This window comes from Cygnus atratus, chromosome 15, assembly GCF_013377495.2.
Source record: "Cygnus atratus isolate AKBS03 ecotype Queensland, Australia chromosome 15, CAtr_DNAZoo_HiC_assembly, whole genome shotgun sequence".
Lineage (NCBI taxonomy): Eukaryota > Metazoa > Chordata > Aves > Anseriformes > Anatidae > Cygnus > Cygnus atratus.
Genome location: NC_066376.1, coordinates 5,248,544 through 5,269,200, shown reverse-complemented (window position 1 = coordinate 5,269,200; position 20,657 = coordinate 5,248,544). Strand labels below are relative to the sequence as shown.

General features: G+C 39.2%; 1 protein-coding gene across 1 annotated transcript in view; it reads right to left on the bottom strand.

Annotated features, from left to right (window-relative positions):
* The window catches only part of MAD1L1 (mitotic arrest deficient 1 like 1), a 355,426-nt gene that overhangs the window by 316,853 nt on the left and 17,916 nt on the right, over positions 1-20,657 (bottom strand). The window contains exon 10 of the mRNA XM_035549239.2: positions 745-831. Coding sequence (XP_035405132.1) covers positions 745-831 — 87 coding nt within the window. The remainder of the gene's footprint in view (positions 1-744; positions 832-20,657) is intronic.

The window sequence follows — 20,657 nt, the reverse complement described above, 5'->3', positions numbered from 1 at the left end:
TTTAAACAGGAACAGCCAGCAGGTTCCTAACGCGAGGAAATAAAACTGTGGAAAGCAAGAATACATGCACCGAGGATGAGAAGCATCCCAGTGTGCTTTCTGGCACGCTAAGGAAGCGTGTTAAGAAATACTCTGTGTAACCAATGCAGTCTGGAAAGTACAGCTCTGGCAGACAAATTCGTTTCCCCTAGGAGATACTCACTTGCACACCAGGGCAAGAGCTTAGACACCCTCCAGTTTCCCACACATATTCCCACTCTATAAACCAACTGCTCCTCCCACAGTCTCGCAGTGCTTTGCCACCAAAACTATAAACATGGTTATCCAACCCCATCTACACAAACCAGTCCTCTGACTAGTCAAGATCACAGTCCTCAGGGCTCTTACTCCCTTCCCACCCTAAGATCATTTGCGCATTTTGCTGTGACGTTCTCTTTCCAGATGTGGTGGTCTGAGAAAGCTTCTTACTTCTCCTTACAAACACTTCAGCTCATAAAGTAAAGCTGGATAAACTCCTCACCACATCCTCCCACAGTTCATCTTCTGCTTCCTGCAAGGATTTAAGTAAGCAGAAAACTCTCAATCAACGTGGGAAAGAATGATAGCATAGAAAGCTCTTAGGAACAGCAGGGAAATCCAGACAGCCATAGATTCCAGAGAAATCCATAGGCTGCAGTCCTTGTTTTCTTTCCACGTTTCAATGTGGCAGTGTCTTGCTACCCAACATCCACTGATACCACTTACCTGTTTGTGATGGTAGAGTTCTGCTCTTTCAGCACAAGCTCCCTTTGCTGCAGGGCCACAATTTGCCTTGAGAGATCATCAGGTGTCCTACACGATTAAAACAAAATAGAAACTTTTAACAAAAATACTTGTTGAAAGACCATGTTCCATATATGATCATTAAAAAAAAAAAAAAAAACAAACAGATAAAGCAATTGCACCAGTCCAAAGCTCCTCTGATCCCTTAGAACAACACAGGGTTGCACCCTCTCCAGAATACTTAGAAGCCTGCTTAATTAAAGCCATTGCTGTACGCTGTAATCATTGGCCACCTCACAACTGTTCACTTCAACCCACAAACCAACTCTAAAGTCACAGTCAGCAAGACCAAAAAAAAAAAATCTGCAAAGCAAAAAGTCTGCATAAACACTCATACCAGATGAGCAGAGAGCTTGCCACCTGAATGCATACACATTTTCTCTTAAACATACATAAGAATGTGTTCACAAAGCAGGGTTCCCACACATTTCCCAGCGTGCTGACCTCCGGGTCCTCCACGTGAGCACTGACTACAAGTACACCGACTACTACAAGTACGATGCAAGCCACAGCTCCACACAGCCCACGAGCAAGCAAAACCCATCAGTTTATTGGAATCTCAGCTCCTAAGGGCTCAATCTAACACTAACTTTGTTTTTGAAGTTAGAAGAGTAGGGTTCTTTCTACTGGCACATAAATGGAGAACTAAATGATAGCATATGCCAGGAAGTGGAAGACAGTTGGTTTTGCTTGTTCCACAATGTCTGCAGGAAAAAAAAGAATAACAGCTAAAAAACCTTACAAGAAAGGCCTATAAAGCTACAATCTGATTTCAGCATAGGTTCATTAGCTTCTATCTGCAAGAAGACCTCTGACTCAGATTTATTTATTTTTTGCATGAATTAAGAAAGCAGATGTTCTCTTTTGACCCTAATTTCTAACCAGAAAATCTAGAGATGAGGAAAGGATACAGGCAACTTAGTGTTGATAAGAAAAAAAAAAAGTTTGTATTTCCCTTTCCACTTCAGCCTCTTCCACCTGCTAGTCACCAGAAGCTTAAAAAAAATACAAAAACACCAACCAGACAGAAGGAACTGGGCATGCTTAGTCTGTTTGGCACAAAGAAGCTGTAAGCAGACACACTGATTTCAATATGGACAATCTTTGTAGAGTTTAATGCCAAATCAACAAGGCTCTGAAAAATACAATTCTAAGCATCTAAAAATTCACCCAAATATAGCAGATTTATCACAAGGATAATATCAGGCATCTCCTTTTTGCCATGTTGAATGCTTTCCCCCAGCACAAGTGTTTGGTCCCTGCACAAATTTGTAAATGACCAGAACAGTATATTTGCCTCGATATTATTCTCATGTTCTCAGAAATTCGTACCATAATGTATTAGGACTCAGACAGAGAACTGAAATTAATCCAGTAGTAAAATGAGATAGTATTATAAAAGCCACAGATTTCTAGTAATGGTAGCTACTGACAGATTTCCAATAAAAAAATCATCCTCAGCTGTTAGGCAATTCAAATCAACAATCAGCTTCCAATCTCAGTTTCAGCAACTGGCAGCGTTAGGTTTGTACTTATTTCTGGAGGATGTTTTACTGGCATTAGATATTTTTATTTTATTTTCTTAAGTGGAGTGGCACGGATATAACAGAAAACAAAGACAGTGGGCATTAATCACCTCTAAAGAATTAACTTTTTGTAAAACTAAACCACGTGACATGACGAGGCACAGAGACATCCCTTGCATGCATTCTGTTACCAAACACCTTCACTGAGAGGTTTCAAAACCTGTTTCTGAGGTCCACTTCCATCCTGATCGCACACAGTTTGGCAAAAGCCAAGTTTACCCAGTTCCAAGCACAGGAATGACACTGCATGCACAACGAAATTAAATCAGATGAGCTTTCCATTTGAAGAGAATTGGTCAAACTTCCAAAGTCCCAAACACCATCCAGCCCTCGGTGCTGTAAACAGCCATCTCATTTCACAAGTTTCTGAACACAATGACACATTAAGAGCGAAATTTGTCAGCATCCCAACATACACTTAGCATGTTCTGGCCTGAAGAGTCTGTCTGATAGGCTAGCTGAGCATAATTTTTGTGCCATTCAGCCATTCCCTATCAAACAGTTGGTACCTTAATCAGTATTAAAAAGTCAAGAAGTCAGCTTTAAGAGAATCTGACAATACAGCTTACCAGCACCACTATTTGGGGGCAGTTTGAAACTCTATCCTCACATAAAGATATCCAGGACCCCCTTTGGGAAAGCTGCAAACCCACTTTGCATCAACCATGCAAAATCCTGGGTACAAAACTACACACACACTTAATGGCAAGATTCAGGAGCAGCCTGAACATTGTGCTACGTGATTATAAAGGCAACACGATGAACAAATGACAAAATTGGTTTGCAAACAGTGAACATAGATTTACCCCTGACTTCAGTTCCTTACCCAGAAGCCAAAACACATTTCCTCTATCCCACCATCCCAGCCTGACATCATATTTCCTTTGACAATAACATTTAAGCAAAATCAAAAACCAAACAAATGTGAGCATTTAAGACTAATCTGGAAACAAGGGTGTTTTGTGGGTTTTTTTGGTCTTATATGTTCAAATCAGTCCAGCAAAGCTTAGCAGCAGAGTAAGACAGTAGAGGTACAGAATTACTGTTTAGCAAAGCTCTTTGACTTCCTTTGAAGTGCAGATAATTTGAAAAAGAGCAATTTAAGAACAAGAAAAACCTGAAACTGTTCAAATGAAGTGAAAAATTAACTTAATGGGATATCTGTCCAAGTCACTTTTCTTCACTAAAGGATGTTCAAGCCCCCACTGGCATACTTTTTCATTTTTAACATGGAAAATGGCTTGTGTAGTACTTTTTCTTATGCACACAACCAGCATTTATTGACACTTGCTATAAAGCTCTGTTGAACTGTATTAGTCAAGGACCAATTACCATTGCATTATCAACTCCGACAGTTACGCATTGAGAATGAGCTGTTGAAGTAACATGAAACCACCACTCAGATGAAAATGTTTAAAAAAAGTTAAAATTGGATTATTTTTTAATTTATAATTTATTAGAATGTCAACTTCTTATTGCTTCTATGAAGTGCTTCAAAATTCACAGCAAAGGAATAGATTTGATTATAGCTAGATATCTGACATAAAACTATGGAAGTACATGACAAAAGTAAAACTAAATAGAAAAATCAGCCCCCATACAACTCTTTTCAGGGGACTAAGTTCTTCTCCACTTAAAAAAAAAAAAAAAACAACTAATTTGTTTGGAGCTTCAGAACTAATAATGCATACTAAATTACTCAGAATACCTGTTTTCAGTAGTCTCTTGAATTAGCAATTCTCTATATAGTTTTAATTCAATATGAAATAACACACAGATTTGTCTCTCAGCTAAGTCATATTAAAGCAAAATGGAACATCCCAGATTTTTGGCACCACATTTTAGATGGATCCATAAACTTTTACACCCAAGCACAATTAACTGATAAAGACTGGAGACAGAAGTCTTTGCTAAAAAGTGACTAAGAGAATCAGGCACAGAAAGTGAGAGCACACCTGCTTCTTTATCTTCAATCCAAAATAAATTCCTTTTTTTTTTTTTTAAATAAAGATATTCTCCTAAAAGTACAGAATCGAGATTTTGTTCCTTATATGCTTTCATATTATACATAAAAAACACAGTAAGATTTTGAAGTTTCCTCTCCCCAAAAGAACCTTCTCAATTTTTAAAGAACAACTTCACCTGCTCCTTCAGCAGGATGACAACAGCATCTGAAGAACAAACACAGAACAATAACATGACAACAACAGAAGAATTCTGAAAACACATCTTAGTTATTTTAAATATTTCCGTGTGATTAGAAAGGCGTTGGAAAGTCTCCACCAGTCTGTTCCTGCATGTTTGAAGTGAGTCCCCCAAAGAACCTTGCTGTATATTTGAGCTCTGCAGCTGCTTTAACTCCTGTATCTCCGATTTACAGGATTCCTGCTCATTTCTTAAGCTTCACCAGAAATTCCAGAAGCAGCACAGTTCTTGTGATGACTTGACTTTCAAGAAAGTACAGCAAACAACAATAATCACATCAGTACATACAGACTTCCCAAAACACAGCAGCACAAAGTCCAAATTAAATTTATAATTTGGTCAAACTAACTCAAAGTTTCTATCAGAAAAATAACTCTCTCACAACACATCCCTCTCCTCAAACGTTTGTCACCTTACTGGTAGCATACCTGAGCTCCTCTTCGTCAGACCAAAGGGAAACACTGTCACTAAGATCTGGTGTCCAGACCTGGCAGCTCTGAGAGTTGAGTTTCACAACAATACTTCTTTAGCCAAAAAGCCCTCTCGAGCTCCAGCCCAGGCAGTTACATCTATTTGTTAATTTTTTAATGCCCACATTCTCCCTTTCTATTGCAAACTGTATTATACTAAACCATATGGTAAGGAATCTGCTACACATATTGTTCACAAAAATAAATGAATTTTCAAAATTTCCTAGGCAATTAGGACACAGTGTGTTGTAACACTTTGATTAAAATGTGTTGAAGAGCAATCACTTGCCTTTATGCATTCAAATTAAAGTGCCAAGAGCTGTCAAAAAAAGAGAAAGACTACGGTATACCTTATAGTTTCCCCCAAAAATTGCATGCTTAATTATTTTATCTCAAAAACAAAGCAAACGGAGGAGATCTGAAGGGTAAATGGAAGCAATAATTCCCTTCATTTAGAAAATAAACTTTGTATTTGAACAACTTATAAGAAGAGCTAGTAAGAACAACTTATTTGTAAAACAGCATTGAGCGTTTTTAAACTGTCTTGACAATTCCAAAGACAGTTAATTGATGTCTCTTTTGAAATAGCTGCAAAATTAGCAATTAATCTAATTACCTCATAACTTGAATGGAAAAAGGGGAGAAAATGCTCTTAGATTCCAGTCAATATGCTTCCATGGGTTTTAATTAAAAAGTTTTTTTTTTCCTCTCAAAGTTATTGATATGGCATCAGAACTACTGATCCTTCAAGTTTCATTTCTGCTTTAGAAAAATATTTAAGAGCTCAAAAAGATAAAAATCGATCTCACTTTTGGGGGAGGGGAAAAAAAAGCACCTTATCATTTGGCTGTCATTTTAACATTCCAGACTTCTTTCTCATTCCTACCGCTGCTCTAATAGCGAGCTCAGAACACATCACTGAAACCTGGTAAGCATACACGTTGCATAATTGAACATAGCCTTGCATGTGAAGGGCTTTAACAGGCCTCAGGGAGAAGGAATATTATACGCAGCAGTATCAAACCTGTTGATTTGCGAGTTAAGATAGCCCTAGTTTGCTGTTGTTTTTTCCTTCATCCAGAAGCCAGGTCCTTGCATACTGAATCACACGGCCTGCAATTTAGAGGTCTGAGAGAGATCGTGGTGAAACAAAAGCAATTTTCTAGAGTTTGATTAAAAAGCATTATGGCATAAGGGAAGCTGCCTTTTTTCTTAGAACACAGCAAATCCAGAGAGTGTTGCCTTTCCAAATGGGACCCAGCTCACACAAATCATCACTGGAGGCTTCTCTTCTCCAGCTCCAATTCAGGGAGAGCAGCGGAGTAAATCTAATTGCCTGCTACCACCGAAACAGCAGTCACTGGTTTTGCTTGGTTCATTTTCTGCCACTGAAGTTCTGAATCAGCTTGCTGAAATTACACCTTTCAACAAGAAGCTGTTAACCGGCTCTGCTGTCTTCTCATCAAAACATATCCTCAAGCTCTCGCTGAGCTTGCAGCGAGTGATGCAGTCTGCGAGGCAGGTAACAGCAGCCACACGGGTAAAGCTACAGGGGGGCTCCAGTGTGAGACACACAACTGTCAGCCTGGCTCTCAAAAACGGGTGAGAAGTCACAGGCTAGCTCTGTTAGAAGAGATTCACCGTCATGTCCTTGTTTTTTAGGGGGGTGGAGGAATAATTGTATGCTAACTCCCAGGTTTCTGTCAAGACCAAGCTTCATTAAGAGTCAAAACTAACCTACATGTTAAATAGATGCCTGAGAGGAAAGTACGTAAGTAACAAGGGAAACACAGACTTAACTAGACAAATAGAATAAACTCTGTTGAGCTCTTACTAATGACAAGCTTATCGCCATACGCGTTCGGTTTGTACTGGTACTAACCATGGGGATGTCCTTCAGCTGCTCTGACGTTTCAGCACACAGCACAAAGCTGACCAATTGCTACGACTGGAGCAAAACTTGCTTTGCTCTCTACTCTCTTCAGCTGCCATTCTTTAGAAGTTTGTGGGTTTTTTTTGCACAGAAGCTAATGATTTGTAGCATAAATAATGAATAAGAACTATATCGACTCAAACTCTTACTTATGCCTGACATTTCTGAAGCAATCAAAGCATACTTTGTCATGTCCTATTCTCAACTCTCTCCTAAGTCAAAACCAAAAAAACAATCTTTCTGGTATTACGATACAGATGAAATCAATTCCTCCTTGGAGCATCTACTGCTATGCCTTATCCCAAAGGAAAAAAGGGACAATAGTCCACATATTTCAATCATGCTGTAACACAAAAGAATTTTAATTAGGCTTAAATGCAGTTGCATAAAATGAAGCAGTTTATAAGGGCAACAATAAGCCATTTAATAATAACTCAAGAAACAGAGAGCTTATTTGCGAAGCTATTAAATATTCTGTATCCTATGTTTTTCCAATATAAGAAAACAAACAGTTCTTAAGGTCTTCCCTTTTACCTTTTGTAGGTTATCAGGGAAGCATAACAAACCTATTGTACTTACTAATCCATAAGAGCCTGTGTCTTTGAAGTTCTTTCAAACCAGTGTTTGGTACAATGAGAGGAAAATCCCTGGTCTCTGTCAACAAAGAATTCCCAAACCAGCAGCAGCATCTTCTCCAAGTCAGACAGCACTGTCCAATGCTCTATTCTCCATCCCACTCTTCTCTATGTTTGACCACATCTCCTCACTATACAACCTCTTATTAAACAAAACCCAAAAGCCCTACATTAAAGGGGGCAATCTGTAGGTATTTTACTGTTTCATTCACAAGGCCAATTATAGCTTTGTACTACTTGAGACTATCAAGATTATTTCTGTTGATAACAGTTATTTTTGCTTAACTTTTCTCCCCCAAAACGAACACAGATTAGACATCAAACAGCAAGAAAAAAAAACATTAAACTTCTAAAGCACAGTTTAGGTATATACTGTCAGTAGCACAGAAGCAGTCAAGTACGAAGTGATCATAAAGGATTTTCAAAAGTGGCTGTTGCTGCTCACATACTACAGCAGATATCAGCATCATCTTTGCAATTAAATGGTTTTTCTCAATTTGCAATTTAATTTATTAAATGTAATTACATATTAATGATGATGATGAAAAGTAATTTCTGTAGCATATAATTTTGTACCTATTGCCCTTAAGATTTCAAACAAATTGTAAATACGTTTAATAATGTAATGTTTATTTTAGTACAGAAGCAAAAGCTATTTTAATTTTTTTTTACCCATCATGTATTTAATTCGAGAAAAAAATGGGTAAAACAAAATAATGTGATGAAATACACAAAATAACTTAATTTAAGAAGCCATAACTAAGGTATTTTTTCCCTGTAGTTTCCATTTGTCAATCAAACTGGAACAAATGGAGGATAGTATGAACTATTTGCTGGGAGAAAAAAAAAATAAGGCTTCATAAGACAAGGGGAATGTCAAGCTAAGAACAGAATTAGAATAAATAATTTGTATTCTTTTCCAACTACATAGGCATCCTAATATCTTCAAGATATTTGGATAATTTAAAGTAGCCATATGGAAAAAATTAGTATCTGAAAAACACGGACGGAAATAAAATGATAGGCACATTGGAAATGAATTCTGAATACAGAGATGCAGTATCGTTTAGAGAGAGAACATTCAATTGAGTATCATTAGAAACCCATTAGAAACCTCCCAGAACATTCCAGGCCAACTGCTGGGATTACATGAGCCTGGGAAAGTGTCCTGACAGGCTAAATAAAGTCTGATCATTTGGAAATTCCATTTATTACAAGTCTCTTTATAAGCTTCATGTCAGTGGAAAGAAGTTAGTTCAGAAACTTGCTCCTCACCAAGCTGAGGGCCAGTAGGGATGGCTGGTTACAATGGAAGGGTCTCAGCTAGAAAACTAACTCCTTAGCCTTCAAATTAGGAATGTTTATGGGAACGTCTATGCAAACAGAATGTGTTAGAAGTTCTCGCATACTTCCGTTGGATCTCGGCTAGTTCTAGAATGCCAAGTTATTTCCAAGGCATTTGTAGACACTTCGACCAGCTGAGAAATCACAGGCAACAGGGCTTCTTTTCAAGGAGGAAAGAAAAAATACACGTCAAACATACCCTTCTGACATAACTTCCATGTATACGGAAATTAACAACACAAAGATATTTGTATAGATAGCCAGGGCTTCTCTCTGATAGCAAAAGGAGTAAAATAATGTACCTAGGACTGGATACTGACAATGTATATTTGACTGCCTTAACAGATTTCACTACATTGACGGTCTTCTTTTGCCACTTCTCTGAAATATCCTTGCAGAATACTAATTTACATAAGAAGTCCTTGTATTGTTTTCAACAACTTCATTGATCAGTATTTCCCAGACTCTCATCAGCTGCAAATATGAGCCAGCAGTGACACAAAATCCCTCACGTTGAGGAAGAGGAGATGCTATTAATGACTGCCTACTAGTCCTTGTGAGAGCCTAAGCTGTGTTTTCAGTTCCATTTTATATCAAGTGGGATTTGACATCCCATATATTATTTTCATTTACATCTGATTACAATCACATACTTCTTCCGTCTCACAGCAGGAATACCATTTTAAACTGCAACTTTAAACCACAGTAAGAGTTATTTTAACTTTTTTTTTCTTTTAATATCATCCAATAATATCAGTCAGGTGAATTCACGGTGACAGCTTTAGAAACAATAAAGAACATACTGCTTAGATGTTCAGCTGGAGTGTTATTCTTTTAGACAGAAAACTAAGGTTAAACCTATTGTTTCGATTAATTAAAAACTACCCAAACCTCAAGCAAATATTATTTCAAAGCTTCTCATAGCAGATGTCTCACCTCTGGGAGAAGCAGAGAGTGAAACAACCCGGTTTCAGCAAACTTGTGATGTTAAAAAACCTTACTGAAGAACTGAAAACACATGGCTTATAAATTACTATATTTGTATATTTACTATATATATAAAGAATCAACAGTGGAAGAAGTAGAAAATGCCCAAGGAAGGTGCTTGCATTGTCAGCAGCAGCATATTGCTGCAAGTTATTTGTATAAACATGGCATAAAAGGCATCAGCTACCACTAAGGCTCCATTCATGGTGGATATATCACACGCAGAATATAAATTCGGAGAAAAGTAGATTCCTACTCTCCAAAACAGACCGAAGAAAGGCCTACAGTTTAGATCTAAGACACAAAGTTTAAGCAATCTGACTCAAGACACCCCTGAAAAAAAAAAATCTCTAATTCAATCCCAATAAAACTTCAAATGTCCTTCAAATGATCAACCACAAGAGTTGTACCCTAAAACTTTGGTTACTTAAACTGTAAAGCAGCCATGCATCAGTATGCAACGCTATTTTGATGAGTGCCATGCTAATAATAACTTAATCCTGAGACACTAGTTTAAATCCTAGCTTTTTGCTGAGCCTAGCCTCACGTTCAGCTATGGCATCATCTCCCAGTGCTTCCCACTGAGTTTTCACCCTTCAGAGCCTGCTGCTCAGGTACCAGTTTTACCAACCCCATAAGCACGTGAGGTCACAATCTGTAACCCCCTAGCATCCATCTCAGGCCTCCTCACTTAATGAAGCACAGTCCTCACTCAGCTGTCCACAAGCCAGCAAGCGAGCTTAACTTCAGGAAAATGAATTACATGCGTCCCCAGACACATGTAAATAAAATGAAGAAATTTCAGATTTACAGTGCTGCCTTCAAACCCTCTCCCCCAGCTCAGGAAGGATTAAAAAGGACTTCAAAGAACCCTGAGTCCCAATTAAAACAGTGTGACCACCCCAGGGACGTAAAAATATTCCTCTGATTAGTGAGATGCACTCTTTGAACTGTTTAGCTAAAAAAAGCTTTCAGAACTTTAAACAAATGCAGTAATTCTCTCTCATACTTTTTTTTTTTTTGAAAGTTTCTAAAAAATTTAACATTCAAAGTGAAGGACAAACAATATTTCAGACCAAAAGTTTTATGGAAGCTCATCCATACATCAACTCCAGACACCTAATGCAAACATGAGACTTATCAAGACCTAAACAGCAAGGTCCCAGTGCAAACCAGTTGCCACAAGTCATTAGAACAGAAGAACACCAGTGTCGTTGCTACAGAGGTATAAGCAATGATTTAAGTAAAAAAAAAAAAAAAAAAAAAAAAAAAAACAAATAACTCTTACTATGCTTCGCATTAAAACAAAAAATAAAAACAACATGCCTTTCCATCAGATCCTCATTCCCCAAAATTTGAGTGGAATTACCTACTCTGAAAGTTTTAGCATCAAGAAGAATGATGACCACAAGAAATGCTGGGAAAATAACTGAGTCCTCAAACATACCAAAGCAGTCAGCGCTCAGTGGATATAATAAACCTGCTTGTGAAAGCCAAACCCCAATCACCACCAGCCATAAATAATGAATAATTCATGTCAGAAGGAAATAGAAGCAGACTTAAAGACTCGTTCATTGAAAGTGGAACTGCTGTAGTGTAATCACATTAAAGATGTAAACAGAGGCATTTCAGCAATTACTGTTCTCCTTTTGCCAGCTCACTCTCACAAACAGGGACTTGAGCTCAGCTGCCTGCATCAGGCATGAGGTTCGGGGCAGCCAAAAGCAATTACGACTTCCCTGTGTCTTTGCCACAGGCTCCTGCGACTAGGATTAAGATAACGACTGGACTGGTTTAACAGGCACCGACACCATCTTGGCTTACTGCTATCGTAAAGTTTTAGTCACTTTTAATGCCTGAAGCTACTAGGGGAAGCACTAATAAAATTAAATGATAAACAGTTTCTAAAAGGTGAAATGCATTTACAGAAGAGAGCTACCTATTATCTCTGTCAGGAGAAAAAAAAATCTAACATCCCACCATCTAACTTCTGCATCCTTCCTTGCATATATGTTTATCTTCAAGATCTCATTTCATCATGCTGTACGATACCACATACAAGACTACCACAGCCAGTTACCTTCTCTTTAGTGAACGGGCATTACAGAACCAACCAGCTAACAATTAGAGTTAAAAATTACTGTTCTAGAAGTCTTCTTAATGCCTACCCCTCTGAAGATCTCTCCCTAACTCTACCTGGACATGCAGCTTCCAGGTCCTGCTCATTGCTGGCGTGACTGCAATTTGTACAACAGCTCCGTGCTCCAAGGCAGATGAGATATTCCTAACTCCTCAGATTCCTCTCGAGCTTGCTTGGGAAGATTATAGAATGGCTCAGATTGGAAGGAACCTTAAAAGTCATCTAGTTCCAGCCTCCCTGCCATAGGCAGGGATACTACAAAGCATCTATAACCAGTCTAAATGGGAGTTCTATTTATATTTATATCAATAAGTTATATAGATCTGACAATAAGTGTCTACTTTGAACAAGAGACGCAATGAACAAATGAAAGCAGCAGCAATTAAGCCACAAAACTTAAAGTCACTGCTGCAAAGCTGCCTCAGTTAGCTTCTTTCTCCCTAAGCTTGTCTCAAATTCGAAGATTTTTTGTTTCGTTTTGTTTTTAATTTACCTCAACCATTTTGGTTTATAACTTGAGCCTTTGCTAGCTAAAAGCATTCTCCAATCGTAGCTCAATCCTCCTTCCTTCACCGAGCCACAGCTTCCCTCATAAACTTCCCACTTGAGAAGCATCTCAAAGAAACAGTGCCAGAATTCTGCATTTCTTACAGAACTTGATACCTCCACTATGTTCCATACTTAACCTTTGCAAAAGCAGGATTAAAATGACATCACAAAGGCATATGGAAAATGAGTCTCTCTCAAAAGTAACTTTGCCAATGCTTACAGAACAGTGAGCCCCATATGAAACACTTACTCTTTGCAGTCGTGTAACGTACAGGATTTCCGAGCTGCCACACCTTCTTTCTACCAGATTTATTATCACTTTTGTCAGAAAAAAGAAAGTCTGCAGACAGCACATGACAGAGAGAAGACATTCTTAAAATTCTGTAACGTTTATGTGGTGCAAAGAACTCTTTATAACTCTGGGTAAGAAAATAAATGACCACAACCAAAAAAAAAAAGCCACTTTTTCTTCCCCACCAAGTTCTGCCTTTCCTGTCAGCAGATGATCTTTTCAGACAGTATCAGAATAACATAGAAAGCTTCAGCAGCACGTGCCTTCATGCAAAATCAGCAGCGCTCCGCATGGGCATTTTGCTTCCTATTACACCTCCTTCAAAGAGCAGAACTCGGACAAGCAAATACGTTCTCCGCTGGAACTCGTTTTCCCATAGAGAGAGACATTCAAAATCTTGAACTAATGGGCACAATTACTGGAGTGAGAGATTCAAATACATCCTACAAAGAAACTCAGCTTCAAACCCAGGGAAGTACATAAACTATCAGAAATTCCACATGCACATTCTCCAGAGCTTGTACAGCGATCCACTTCATTTTTTTTTAAATTGGGCTTAAAATGAATACCCAAACATATAGTTTCTCAGAAAGCAGAAAGGAGGGCTACCTATTGATTGTGTATCGGGGTACTTTGGAAAAGAAAGGGAAGAATATCATAGTTGAAACAAGTGCTGCTGCCCCAGACATCCTCCCTTCAGAAAGCAGAAAGGCTTTAAGTACATGAAACCAGCTCAACTGTGTAGTTACCCTCTGAAAGGCCATCAATTACCTAAATTGGGCTGTGTGGCAGAGAGGAATAAAAATGAGACAGGGTCAAACCACCTCTAGAATTAATTTGAGGGGGGAGAGGGTATATTTCAAAAGTGGAAGGGGTTTTATTCCTGCCTTCCCTCACTCTCCTGCAGTCATCATGGCTCAAAGAGACAGCAGCAGAGGATTCCATTAATAAATATATTTCAACTTCCTTTTTAATGGTGTTAAAAATGTATGCAAATCCATTCATAATTAGGTTTAAAAATTCCATTTCATGGGCTAATCAGACTTCAAAAAACTCAATTTTAGTTTTAATCAGATTTTAACAAGGATATTAAGTCCATTTCGTTCAGAAGAGGGAGAAACGGTGAATTTAACACAAAATGTATTCAAGCTTAGCCCTGGGAGATAATTAAATAAAATTAATTTGGCAAGGGTTGTCTGTAAATGGAAACGCTCCAGACAGCAGAACACGTTTCTGAAGGAAACAAAAGCAGTTCATTACTGTACAAACAGATACAAAGCTTATTGTTCAGACAGAAGGGAATTGCAGCTCTGCCACAACAGCAAGACAGCCTGGGCCCTCAAGCTGCCTCCAAAACACAGCAGGCTGTGGAGGAGGAGAAGGTAGTTATTCCCTAGAAGTGGAAAATGCAGGGTGCAACAGATACAGACCTAACGATCCCAAATCATCAAGTACAGAACGGTGAGAGACAGCTCCTTAAATTATGAGATGCCGCAGTCAAGGCAGTCAGTGAGGTTCCTGTCAGGTATCATTTCGTCAAATCCCATGTAGCGGTTTAGTCCCTATACACAGGTTTGAATCTCAGCTTCATACCAGAGGCATCCCTGACAAGACCCACGGACTGATATGGGTCTGAAAACTTTGGTAACTGTCCTTCTGCTATTTCAGTTCTGAAGGCCCAAATATTTCGTAGCCCCTGCACACCCTCACACCTCCTTCGTACCGCTCCTTCCCCTGGGACTGCACCCGTTTTCAAACCACACGGCACCTCCTCGCTTCCTCTTGACCTCAATTCTCATGGCAATTCATCTCTGCCTTGCTGTTGGTCACTAATAATTGCTTCCTAGCTGCCTCACCTTGCCCTTTTTCTCTCATTATCTTTCCTGGATAAGCACATTAGCCCAGGGAATGTCTTGCGCTTCGTTATGGAGCAACACAAGTGCATGGGATTATACAAATATGGACAAAATAACTTGTGAAAAGTGTTAACATTAATATGTATAGGTAAATGCCCAGATGACACATGCAGATGAAGATCACAAATGACTAACTCTGCCTCACTATAATTTGCACAGTCAGGTCCTTCAGCCTTATGCAGGACTTTCGTATCCAGTGTTAACATCAGCTTAACTAGCTCCTCAAAAAACTAGCATATGATTATGTCAAACACATCACCATCTGTCAATCTCAGGCACAGACGTGCAGATCTTCGAACACTGTATATTACCAGATTTGCCTGGCATTTAACTACTAACATCATATGGTAGTAAAGACTGTCCGTGGAAGTCACTTGTGACAGACACCTAACCAACATACATCATGAAAACAAACCAGAAGAGTTGACTAAGGCAAAGCTACAGGTTTAACCCGTACCTTCCAAATTCTACTCGCATAGACACATCATGGTTGGACAGAGCAGTATAGAATACAGGACATAGACAAATATTTTATCGAAAAAGCTATTTTAAATACCTAACTACAGCCAAAAGACTGACACAGAGAAATGGCACGTATATCTTTAGTAACTATCATCAGCCACATAGACAGGAGTGCACGCATTTTCCAAAGACCTACCCAATCGGAACAAAAAAGAAAAAAAAAATCCACTTTCAGAGCACTTTTTCACTCTTCCTCTCTACCAGCCTTCCAAATATATCAGTTATTACGAAGTGCCAATTGCATTTCCCCTTGCCAGCTACTTGCAGGCAGGCAGGCAAGCCGATAGGTGTTCCGTCACCTTGACAAGTGGGCCAGCTATCCAGAAGGCAGACGATGTCTTTGCCAGATTTGCACTGGAAACCATCAGACCAAAATGAAAGGCTTGTCACAAAACAGGCTTGATGCCATCAACCTTGGCTGTTAAATTTGCAGAAAACCACCTGAAGCCACAAAACTTTAACTCTGGGAATACCAAGAGCATACAGACAGAAATGTTATTCGCAAACATACTAGCAAAACTGAGTTAAAGAAATCATAACTAGGTTGAAGCATTACCTTCCGAACTAAGCCAATAACAGAAGCTGCGAAGTATCACCAAAACCTGTTCAAAGTAACTGATGACTTTTCTAATTGAGGATCTTGATATTGAACACATTCTCAAAGACAGATACTCTATTTCTGCCCTTCTTAGAAAATTAGTTGGATGTCAAGCCCTTACAGAACAGCTTCAGAAAGCCACAGAAAGAATGACTGTTTCATTAAAACAGGAAAAAAAATAGCTTGGTCAACTTGGGGAAATCCAGAATTTCATATACCTTCCTATCCAATAGATTTATCTTCCTTTCACACTCTTCCAGAAAGCCTGATATGTTACTCACATCAGAATATCCCTGGAAGAGAGTTTAAGCAAGTAACAAGAACTCAAAAGCAATTTCAGAAAGAATGGGCTAGAAAGTGGTTCTTACAATAGTCGCCCATCACTGCCCACCAAGAGGCATAACAATCATTAACTTGCTGACAAAAATTTAAAATAACATGGAGAAAGGGATCGGGTAAGTATAGAGGCACAGTAGTACTAGAAAAGGAGAGAAGAGATGCTCGAGATATCAAGTGAATAATTTCTAGAAAAGCTGCAACTGCACCTACATTGAAAGGTCAGGCTCCCCCTTTTTAAGATCCTAATTCCATTTTTAGCGAAAGGCAGCAAAAGTCAAAAGCTGCTTCAATGTACAGAGGTTTCTAACACACTATTCCAAAATATATCATCCTCTTACAAGAATGCCATTCTGTAACAGACATGACTTCATGAGGAAAAGCACTTCACTGCCAGGTGATGAGCAAGATGTGTGCAGAACACATTTCGGTGCACCAGCAGCCCCGAGGCATTAACATTATAGAATATAAGAACTTGCACAAATAAGCTTCAGCAATGCGCTCCCTGCATCCTACCTCAGTGGCAGGGAGGGAGAGAAGGCTCCATACACTTCCACCTCACCTGCCTTGGCTACGCAGAATAGTTGTGTTTTTATCTTCTTCCTGGTGAAAAGGCCTGGCTCCGTTTCTTTCATGCTATCCTAACCCCACTCAATGCTGTGCCTGAAAACAGCCTTTAGCCCTACATTTCAGCTGCCCAGCTCAGCACCTTGAAAATAACCTCCAGCCAGTGACCAGCTCCAGGTGTTTCCTGAACAGGGATCCACCGAGCCCCCAGCACCTCCCCATTTTTGCTTTCAAAATGAGAATCTTTCCAAATTATCACAGCCCAGTTCTCACGAGGGCCTGGTTCGGTGTCTGCTCTCATTCGGGCAGCTCACGTCAGGCTCTTCTTCCTGCAGTTCTTCCTCGCCAGCTCAGGGAGAGCAGAGATGTATGCCAACACACCTGCGTAGCACACCTACCAGCACAGCACATAGGCACTACGGAACAAGGGGCAGCAGAAGCCACACAGGAAAACTGGATCACAGGTTAAGACAAGAAGTGCTTTCCATTTCGTCTCCTCAGTCAAATCCACAAAAGAGAAAGACATCATTTATAGAAACACCAGTAATTTATGAATCAACTCCCTGTGTAATACTTCGTTACATATTGCTTGAAATTTAAAAAAAAATTGCAACTGAAAGAGCATCAAAGTAAAATATTTTTCCATTTATTCTATGCACATAATACATAATGCCTCCCATTTGCAAGAGCTTTCACATTAAAAAACAGGGAGGACACCAAATAAAATTCTTTATACCCAAGTATAATCCATGCTGACCAAAGTTAACAAATCTTCATTCGTAAAGTCTGCTTCACATCTTGCACATTGCTCTGGGTCTTCCTATTTGGACCAGGATTCTGTTGTCTCTAACACTGGACCAGACACACATCAGTAAGTAACCTGATCCAACAATCCAATACACAGAAATAGCAATTTCTGTGCTGTAAATTATTTTAAAAAACAAATACACTTACAGAAACACAGCTAGTTACAGAGAACCTTGAGGCACTTACGACATTAATCTTTTAACACAGAAACATTTCAAGTTCACCACATCCCTTTCAAAGAATGGTTTGCAAACGTGCAGTGCTTTTGCTACTAGAAGACAGGTGTTTTTTTCTCTCCAAACAATCCACACACACATGTATTTTTACAAGCATACTCCTTTTAATAACACAGCTTATGAGGAACGAAAATATAGCCCAGGTAAATACCTGCTTTGATCAAAAATATTCACCGGCAAAGAGGTCCCAAGGGAGGAAAGACTGAAGCTTAAGGACAAGGCTTACATAACAATATCACAAGGCATTTAAGCTGGCTTGTCGGAGCTAGAAGCATTTTAAAGATGCTGAAAAAATGCAAGTTTAATATTCATACACTTCCATTTTTCTCCCACCCCATCTTGATGCTGCTACGCTAGATACCCTGTTAAGGGGGATTCAAACAAAAAAAAAAAATTAGAACTTCACTGGTTGATCCAGAACAGAACTCCCGTCTGTCCTGATGGCAAACCAAAGACAAATGATTAAAGCAGTGCCATCGTAGCCACCACCAGAACCCTTGTTCCAGGCATTGACGAGGTTAAGTGCTAACCAGAAGCAAATCATTTGCAGAACACCAACAGGATCACCTGCACCAAACTGGTGCAGTAAAGCACGAGAGATGATGCAGATGGTATTTTTGTCTTATCTACACGGGTAGATAAAGTCTTTTTAATAGTTCAGCACATTTTTTCCAGTAAACTGCGTATTTCTCAACATGAACAAAGGTCAGCTGTTCTCAGTTCAGGTCCCTGTCCACATCAGGGCACGTTGTTGTACACAAACAGCATGTGGGCAGAAGGATGAACACGGCCTACATTTATTCACTAAAAACATTTTTTTCCCCAGTTGCAGTTTTCAAAACCCTGATATTAAATCTCTGCAGTTCCAAACTAAAAATTAATACTTTATTCTTCACATTCTTGAGTCCATCCCCTTGCTGACAGGTACGTACGCATTCACATAAATGGGGGACTGAAAAGGATGTTTAAATTTATGTTCTGTAAAGTCCCTTGCTACAATCAAATGATCTTTCATAACCTTGTGGAGCTTCAACTCAGTGGTAATTTGTGTACCTTTGACTCCACTGGAAGCTGCATCCAGAGCAGTCTTGCCACAGGTTAGAACCTCCATCTAAGTTGGATTTATTGTGAGGCTATAGAGATTTGATTTAAATGCCAATGTTAATCTTCAGCATCGATGGTTCCTTCTCTCTCACTGGTATTGATTCCCCTCCCTTGCTTCTCCTCCCCTCCACCCTTCTATTTCTCAGCAGCAATTACATCTCCTGGCAGGCTTTGCTAGAACAGGCCAGTTCTTCTAGTCACCACTGCCTCATGGGGCTCTCCAGCTCCAAGCAGCAACCCCTTTCTGCATTTAGTTTTTACTGTTTTTCTCTTCTAGTCCTTTCTCCTGCACGGGCTACATTTTACAAACTAAGCTTATAAGTGGAGGCTTGTGTTTTCTATCACTGAATTTCGTCCCACTTCTTTACTCCAGTCCTTAGGGTCACTCAGTTCTGCACATCCAGCTTTTGTGTATTTCTAAATCCTCTGAACTTGGCATCATTAGCCAAGTTTTATCAGCATATACCAAATTTTTGCACCAAAACCATTAATGGCAATATTAAATAAAGAATATCCTAAGGCTAATCTTTGAGAAATTCTGCTTATCCTTGTATTTTCCTTTCAACAATACTAAATCTATTTCTGCTTAAACAATTCCTTATACACACTATGATTCTTCTATTAATTTCCATCTTCTCACGCTTGGTTTATATTTTCCCAAATGGCTCTCTTGATCAAATGTTACAAGTCCAATTAAATTGTGTTTTGCTTGACAAGATAATCAATTTCCTAGACAAAGAAAGTTGTTATGTTAGTCTGACTCATCTTGGTACTCCTTGATCCAGTGGCGGAGGTAAATTTCTTGCCCTGTAGATAAAGGCCCACTGGTACAAGGGAGTATCACAGTGCAAGAGTATGAATACTTACTGAACCATTTTGTTTTGCTTTTATTTAGAATAGGCCTGTATATTTTGAAAAAGGGTTTTAAAAAGTGCATTGCTGTGCTAAAACGAAGTCATCCTAAGTAGCAGGTATAGCATCCATTTTTACACATTTGTTAAAGTGTCCCTGCAAAAATAAAACTTTGGGGATAGATGAAGTGTAATACACTGCACATCTAAGACAGAGGGAAGGCACAGTACATCCACAGTCCCAGCAGAAGATTTAGAATTGAAATAGGGAAAGATACTAAAATGGAAATGAAAAGGTAAAATTAAAAATGAGCTAGAGATTACAGTGGTTATTGGGTGTGTGGAAATGACAAGATGAGAGGCTGAATAAAAATCAAGCACGAGCGTTTGAGCCCTCTGACGGTAGCAAACCATCCCCTTGCTGATTAGTCTCTGCTATTTAAATGATAATTTCACTTTAAGGGAAACAGGACTGCTTAATGTAAGGAAAGTGGCTCTTTGTAAAAGTGTCTGTGCTTTTGAAAGCTTCTCCTTCACAGCAGAGTGAGCACCTGAGTTCAAGCCATTTACACATAACATGGGTCACTACATGCTGGAAGAAAGCAAGCTACGATTACCCAAATGTTTTTCAACAGCATCTCAAACACTGCTTGCAAGAAATATGGCAGCAATGCAAAATGAAGCACCTGATAATGAGTTTCCAGTGGGAAACAAAGCACCTGCTATGCAGGAGGCAACACCAGCACACCTACACATA